The sequence below is a fragment of the Etheostoma cragini genome, chromosome 21, assembly GCF_013103735.1.
Source record: "Etheostoma cragini isolate CJK2018 chromosome 21, CSU_Ecrag_1.0, whole genome shotgun sequence".
In the NCBI taxonomy this organism is placed as follows: Eukaryota; Metazoa; Chordata; class Actinopteri; order Perciformes; family Percidae; genus Etheostoma; species Etheostoma cragini.
This window is the reverse complement of record NC_048427.1, coordinates 12,998,321-13,006,013: the sequence shown is the minus strand read 5'-3', so window position 1 is coordinate 13,006,013 and position 7,693 is coordinate 12,998,321. Positions and strand designations below refer to the sequence as shown.

At 41.3% G+C, this 7,693-nt stretch overlaps 1 protein-coding gene across 12 annotated transcripts in view; it reads left to right on the top strand.

Annotated features, from left to right (window-relative positions):
* The first annotated feature begins 1,191 nt into the window (after positions 1-1,191).
* The window catches only part of slc38a10 (solute carrier family 38 member 10), a 42,353-nt gene continuing 35,851 nt past the window's right edge, over positions 1,192-7,693 (top strand). For 9 of the 12 annotated variants that reach the window (XM_034860263.1, XM_034860268.1, XM_034860265.1 and 6 more), the window contains exons 1-7: positions 1,192-1,425; positions 1,629-1,875; positions 3,566-3,683; positions 3,839-3,884; positions 4,028-4,121; positions 4,360-4,503; positions 6,686-6,810. In XM_034860263.1, the coding sequence (XP_034716154.1) occupies positions 1,786-1,875; positions 3,566-3,683; positions 3,839-3,884; positions 4,028-4,121; positions 4,360-4,503; positions 6,686-6,810 (617 nt within the window). In that variant the 5' untranslated portion in view covers positions 1,192-1,425; positions 1,629-1,785. The other 3 variants (XM_034860262.1, XM_034860264.1, XM_034860272.1) reach the window with 3 other exon arrangements.

Here is a 7,693-nt window from a genome sequence, read left to right as displayed (position 1 = left end):
ATATACACACACATACAATACAGGCCAAAAGTTTGAACACATCTTCTCATTCAATGTGTTTCCTTTATTTTCATGACTACTTGCATTGTAGATTGTTATTGAAGGCATCAAAACTATGAATTAATGATATAGTTGGACCATCATTTCTTTTGACCCCAAACACAGCTCCAGGCTGTGTAAGGGCTATTTGACCAAGAAAGAGAGTGATGGAGTGCCGTGCTTCCACAGTCACCCAATCGAGATGGTTTGGGGTGAGCTGGACCGCAGAGTGAAGGCAAAAGGGCCAACAAGTCCTAAGCATCTGTGAACTCCTTCAAGACGGTTGGGAAACCCTTTAAGGTGACAACCTTTTGAAGCTCATCAAGAGAACTCCAAGAGGGTGCAAAGCAAAAGGTGCTGCAAAGGGTGGCTACTTTGAAGAAACTAGAATCTAAGACATACTTTTAGTTATTTCACACTTTTTTGTTAAGTACATAATTCCAAATGTGTTCATTCAGAGTTTTGATGCCTTCACTGATAATCTACAATGTAAATAGTCATGAAAATAAAGGAAAGGCATTGAATGAGAAGGTGTGTTCAAACGTTTGGCCTGTACCAGATTGATAGATGGATAGATAGATGGATTAAGTTAGGACATAAAAAAAGCTACACACATTTTTAATCTTTGTTTTTTGTGTGAAATATTTGTTAATTTGACCCCCTAAAGGAAACCATCTGATCTGTAGAGGGGAAATCACTTATTGGTAGGACTGACAGTAGCTCACGCACATCTGAAACGTTACAAAGGGCCTTAAGTAGACCCTGTTGTTGTAAGAGGTCAAAAGCCAAATGCTTGAGAGCCACTGGTTCAGTATTTTACAATTACTTGTATTTTATGAGATTATCACATTCAAAAGAATGTAAAATCTTAGTCTGAAAAGTATAGGCCTAACTATCATGTGAATGTAGCGTAGTAAAACTAGGCTACTATAATAGTAGGCTAATTTGCCTCTGAAATGTAGTGGAGTATTAATTAAGGCTTTAAGAAAGTTCTTAAAAAATGATAAAACCATTCATATGTTGCTGAAGCTAGAAGGGCATTACTGTAAAAGGAAAGGAATGGAGGGATTTTATTATTTAAGTATGTCCATGACCGTAATGTGACCACTAGTGGGCGCCCAAGTATTTCAATAGTAATGTAACCAGCAGGCTGTGTTCTCTTCTCTCCCTTCCTCGAGTACAATCTCTACTTCCTGGATACGCCGTTACCAAAAATAATCAGGTTGGATTTGCCATTATAGCTTATACCGAGTTTCCGTCAACCTGTTGCATTTACACACACGAAGACGCATTTTTTAACGAGGAATGCCCATTAATGTCAAGAAATTAACGATGAAGACATAATATGGGACCGCGACGCGGTAGGCGGAGAAGTCGCAGATAAAGGTGACTAACGTTAGCTAGCAACTAGGTTAACTAACGTAACGAAGCTAGCTAGGCTACTAACACTTAACGTTACGTTCTGACATGGTGTTAATTTTAATACTTGTTTTATATACATATCTTTATGTTAGTGTGCATTTTACAAAACGACAAAAGGTTCAAGTGTTTCAAATAGTAAGCTCAGTTGTCTCTGTGTTTTCTCCTAGAGCGCCACGTCATTGATCGGCGGAGGAGTCAGAAAAACGCCATTTAGTTCGAGCTCCCCGCTTTGGACCTGATAATAGACAGTTGTACTTTACCATTTGCTTTCACTTTGCTTGACATTTTCTTACCTAAGGAGAACCAGTCAATAGGTGGTTCAAAATGACGGCGTCAAACTGGGGTCTCATCATGAACGTGGTGAACAGCATCGTCGGTGTCAGTGTACTCACCATGCCCTTCTGCTTCAAACAGGTGGGTCACCTATACATACATACATACACACATATACATACACATATATACACACACACACACACATACACGCACACTCATCCATCCATCGGTGGAAGAAGTATTTAGTTTATTTACTTAAGTAAAGGAAGCACTATAAGTCTTGCAATTAAAAGTAATACATCAGATGTATGTATGTATTATCAAACAAGTAAAAGTACATACCATACAAAATGACTAATTTCTGTGTTATATTTTGGGCATTATTATTGTTTCATTAACATGTAAGCAGTACCCTAATGTTGCAGTTTATCAGTGTGGAGCTCATTTTAACTGCATTATATACTGTTGGATAGGTTCATCTTTAATAATGCGTTGTATTTGATAAAATATGAAACATAGGAAACACACAGGCAGTGACATACACCGTTTAAAACTTGATTTAGTATACTGGACAGCAGCATCGCTACAACCTATAAACAACTCATGTCAAGTTGTCACACATCAAGTACAAATTAACAAGCTTCAGTTTGCCGAAATAATGTTATTTGCTGTCAAATTTTAGAGCCTTTTAGTATAACAACAGTCATTCAACATCCTCACATGATCTCCTAAATCACCACCCAATTGTGATATCAATCTGAACATTGTAACCGTCAGCTTCATTTTGATGAAAGTGTACTTCATTTTGGCCTCTGTGTGTTTTGAGTTGTCATTGTACACGGACACTGGAAATGACATTTGCTTCATTGAATGACGGGGTTGCTTTTTGTAGCCGAGCAACTTCCTCATCAGATCAGTGGACGCTTGGTTGAGCATAAACAGCCTCCCAACTGCAGCAGTCTTTTCACTCTCCCCATGTAATCATTTCAACACCCTTTGCCTTACAGGTTTTGGCACAAATGCCAAACTTGGTTTAGCCCCTCTGTGTTTGCTGAAGTACCTTTTTGCAAGATACTGTAGAGCAGCAGGGCCTTACCCGCCAACGTCCCTGTGAAAAACAGGGTAAAGACAGGAATTCATAAAGTATCCTTGTCATCACCAAAGGAAATTGTGATATATCATTGTCATCACATTATGAACTCAGGAAACAATTTGGTTTGGAGCATTTCAGCCTGCTTCCTGCTTCACTGGGTCTCTGTTTATTATTAGCAAAGTGTACACAGGTGTTAAGCAAGTTCAACATGTGTGCAGTATTTGTTGGTCTTTCTGCACGGAATGAACTAAAGATACAAGGTAGGGGTGGCACTTCTTTAAAATGCTAAATGTTCCCCACCATAACATAATATTTGATTGGACCCTTGAACTCCCTTTCAATTATAACAAAAACAAATACAATATAAACAAATACACTTCTCAGACAAAAAACAAAACAATCAAAAGTAGCCCTCTTAAACGTAGCAGACAGCTAATTGTTCTGTTTCTGTTATAGATTTAACTGATTTGTAAAACACTCGTGTGGATAAAAATTATGTAATTTCTCAATATTTCGTGTGTGTGTGTGTGTGTGTGTGTGTGTGTGTGTGTGAGAGAGAATCCTAGCTAGGGCATCTAGGCTTCATCATGTCATTTTTTAAAAACTTTGACGCCTGAATGAGATGATAGATGACACGATGGATATTTTTGTATTTCAGCAATATGCCGAGAGTTTTGGGCAACTCTTATGTACAGTAAGCGTTCTGTGGTTAAGTGTCCCTCTGTCCTCTTACAGTGTGGGATAGTGCTGGGAACTCTCCTGCTGTTCTTCTGTTCGTGGATGACCCACAAGTCTTGCATGTTCCTGGTCAATACAGCAAGCAGCACCAAAAGAAGGACATATGCAGGATTGGGTGAGTTTAAAGTTGAATGAGTGACATTGTTATATTTACATTGACAGTTTGCAGTAGCAACAAATTCAAATCACTACCCACAATGATTTTTCCCGACACTGCCATCTGTTTGTCCACGTGTTATTCGCACACTGACGCCACTCCCTTCTCTGCAGCCTACCATGCTTACGGTAAACCAGGAAAAACAGTGGTGGAGATGAGGCAAGTCTTATTAGTAATTCACTACGCAAATTATGCTGTATTTAAAGTGTGTATTAGGACTTGATTTGTACCCATATAATTATCATTGACAAATAAAAATCAATGCCGATCTCTCCGTGTCCTATTTCTGTCTGTCCCTGCAGTATGATCGGTTTGATGTTGGGGACCTGTATTGCCTTCTACGTCGTGATAGCTGATCTGGGCTCAAGTTTCTTCGCTCAGATGTTAGGTTCACAGGTTTGAGATTTATTATTTGCTTTATAAATTCATCTTTCAATCTTTGAGCAGGTGTTCAATATCCAGAGCTCCCCTCCGTGCTCCCCTTCACTTTACTCTTAAGCAACCAAACCAGCTCATAACTATTAAGTGTTGGAATAATAAAAGGTCAATGGACAAACTAACAATAGGTAGACTCAAGTCTGTAAATAAGTTCTGAAGAAACAATGTTGTATTATCATGTCCCGCTCCTCTAAAGGTGACTGGCGGTTTCCGAGTGCTGCTGCTGATCGCCGTGTCTCTGTTTATCGTCCTCCCTCTGAGTCTGCAGAGGAACATGATGTCCTCCATCCAGTCCTTCTCTGCTATGGCGCTCATGTTCTACACCCTCTTCATGTTCACGGTGAGCCCAGCAACACACAGACAGCATTACTGCATGCCACGCAGACAACCAGACTGCAGGGGAAACTCTGTGGCGTGCTTATGGACGACGGTTTTTCTACAACCTTTTGAACAAATGCTTTTGTTTAGAATGTGAAACGGTTACTGGGATTTTGTTGCTTGGTGTTTATGTTACAGTACAGTTAATTGACCTTGCTGTCTGTTGTAACTTTCTAGATTTTTGCTTAGAATTTTGCTGTGTTCTGTGTTAATTCCATCTTTTTTGCTTCATTGTACAGAACTATGTCCTTCTTACCGACACAATGTTGTCTTGCTCCTCTTTTTGAAATAGCAAATTCACACTAAATCACATCTGGCAGAAAACATTTGCTGCACTGCTCTTCATAGGCCGAAACAAAGGCTCTCCCCTGGGAAGGAGACACCAGTTGGAAATGGCCACTAGAGACATTTTAAGCACTGTAAGTGCAAAGTAAATAGAGGTCACATAGTCAACTCCTCTAAATCACTAACCGTTGCAACTTGAGGGAATAATCTTTCTGTATTTGCTCCATTTCTTGCCAGATATAAATATGTCAAATGCATTTAACATATTTTAGACTTTTTATATTTTTATTGCAAAGACTTTTATTTTCAGTAGAACATTGCTATTTGTAAATACCTTTCTGCCCCATTCAATCAGCGTTGAGTTAAAACCACTATGGCTGCTGTAATATTTCTAATGTTAACACTAACCTTTATGGTTATTTGTAAATAATTCCTTCAGGAACCTATAAAAATGAGAATGTCCAAGGTTGAGGACTCACATACTGTAAGTCACCTTGTTAGCCAGGTAGCCTTAACTCAACCCTTTGATGGTGTTGGGGTTGTGAATTTCTTTGAAACATTTCAATGATGTTACACTTCTGGCTACACTCCAATCAGTGATGTCCTAGCCGGGGACTGTTTAAAACAGTTTAGTAACCCTTAACATTATGTCTTTCCTTCTTTCTGGTTGTGCAGGTTGTTTTGGTAGTAGCGTTTCAGATTTGTTTGCAAGGTGAAAACAATACATCTACTGAACAGTGTAAACTAGGGCTGCATCTAACTATATATTGTCATGATCAATTCACTTTTACTAAATTGATTATCTTGAATTTCTTTTAATTAATTGAATGAACTCTAGGCTTTTCTATGGAAAATGGTAAATCATGTTGATCACAATTTCCTAGATACCTTGGTGACGTCTTCAAATAGCTATTTTTGTCCAACAGGCAGTCAAAAACCCAAAGATATCATCTGCTCCCAGTTAATGGACTGGTCATTTCAGTACTAATGGAAACTCAACAGAGAATTGCACGTTTTCATGTGCAAATTCCAGTCCAATCAGCCATCAGTACAGCACGAAGCACAGTTTGGGCCCATTAGCTTTTATTAAAATATTTGCTGTCGGCGGCCTGGGTAGCTAACCTGGTACAGCACGCGCCCATATATATATATATATATAGAGGTGTACTCCTTGACTCTGCGGGTTTGACTCTGCCCTGCGGCCCTTTGCTGCATGTCATTCCCCCTCTCTCCTCTTTCATGTCTTCAGCTGTCCGACACAAATAAAGGCCTAAAAAGCTTGTACATCTTCCCATTATGACGTTCAGTGCTCCGCTGTTTGCATTTAACGCTAAGCAGCACTGTCCTGATGGGAGTGTTGCTTCATAGGTTGGAGTGTGTTCAGAGGTGTAACAAATTAAAATGTTTGACTCCTGTGACGGTCCAGCAGACGTTTCCTGCCTCGTGTGACTCAGCTCGTTTAACTCTTGAAATGCACACAGTTTGTGTCTGTGATTTCCTGACCCGTGTTGCTGCTTCCACAGACATTGCTGTTTACGGTCTCCTTTGTGTGATGTGACGTGTAGTTCCGTAGCATGGCAATAACCTGGAGCAGTGGTGTGGTGTGTGTGTCTGGCTTTAGATCCAGGCCCGACCCAGTCCAGACCCCTAACCCTCTAACAGTGATGTATCTCCTTTCCTTCCCTCCTTTCACCCTACCTTTCGTTTCTCCTCTCTGCTCATTTGCACCCCTTTTACTTCTTTTGTCCTCCTCTTTTTCCCTCGTGTTCTTCTGCTATCGCTCACTCTCCTCGACTACCTCCTCTCCTCCTCTGCACTGCCTTTGTTTGCTCTCCTCTTTCCCACCGCTGTTGCTGTAGATAGTGTTGTCGTCTCTCCGTTATGGCATAATCTCTGGCTCCTGGGTGGAGCGGGTTCACCTGTGGCGCTTCAAGGGCGTCATTCAGTGCCTACCTATTATCGCCACAACCTTCTGCTGTCACCCGTAAGTAAACCACGGAAACCACCCCTGATATAAGACCACTGTAAGGGCAGTTGTGGGGGGGTGAATGATGGAAGCCAGATGTTTCCCCCTGCATCGTTAAACCCCCCTACAACCTACCTGAATCTTCCACCTACTCCTCTCAGGCATCCCCATATTTCACCTTTTAATTTGGGTTTGGTCTGAGCTATTTGAGTTCTGTGTGTGTGTGTGTGTGTGTGTTTTTGTTTGTTTGGTGGCAGTAGTAGTAAGGCAGAGAAGTGTAACATACTGAAGTGAAAGTTTCATCTTTTTGCCCTTCCGCTACTGCCCCACACCCAGGATGAGCAACCTGGGTGTGGGAGGCTGAAGGGTTATGGAGGGTTCTGCTGTCCTTAGGGACTTTATCAGGTAACAAAAGGAGCAAGACCAAAGAGACACATGCTGATGGAAAACCTGTGGGGCCCTTTTGGTCTAGATTACCCTTTCATGAGCCTTTTATTTTGATCAAATTTATGATTTCACTTTCATTCATTACATGTCGCCTTCATTACTCCATTTTTTTCAGCTGCGACAGGTTTTTTGTTCAGTATGGGGTTTCTTGTCATGTCTCTTTGTTGTGTCCCTTTCTTCGTTTTTCTCTCCTCATTGACTACTTTCATTATCTGTCTGTGAGCCGTCAGCACGGGTGCAGCCCCCCTCCTCTTCTTCGTGCTCTTCCCCCACTTGTCTTCATTTGGTTCAGGCCGTAACCCCCGCCCCCTCCTTCCCCTCAGATGGTGCTGTCCTCGTTCAAACACGGGCTGCTCAGCGACTGGTGGCTAGGGCAGGTCAATGTGGTGCGCTGGGAGGGTGTGTTTCGCTGTCTCCCCATCTGTGGGATGGCCTTCGCCTGTCAGTCGTAAGT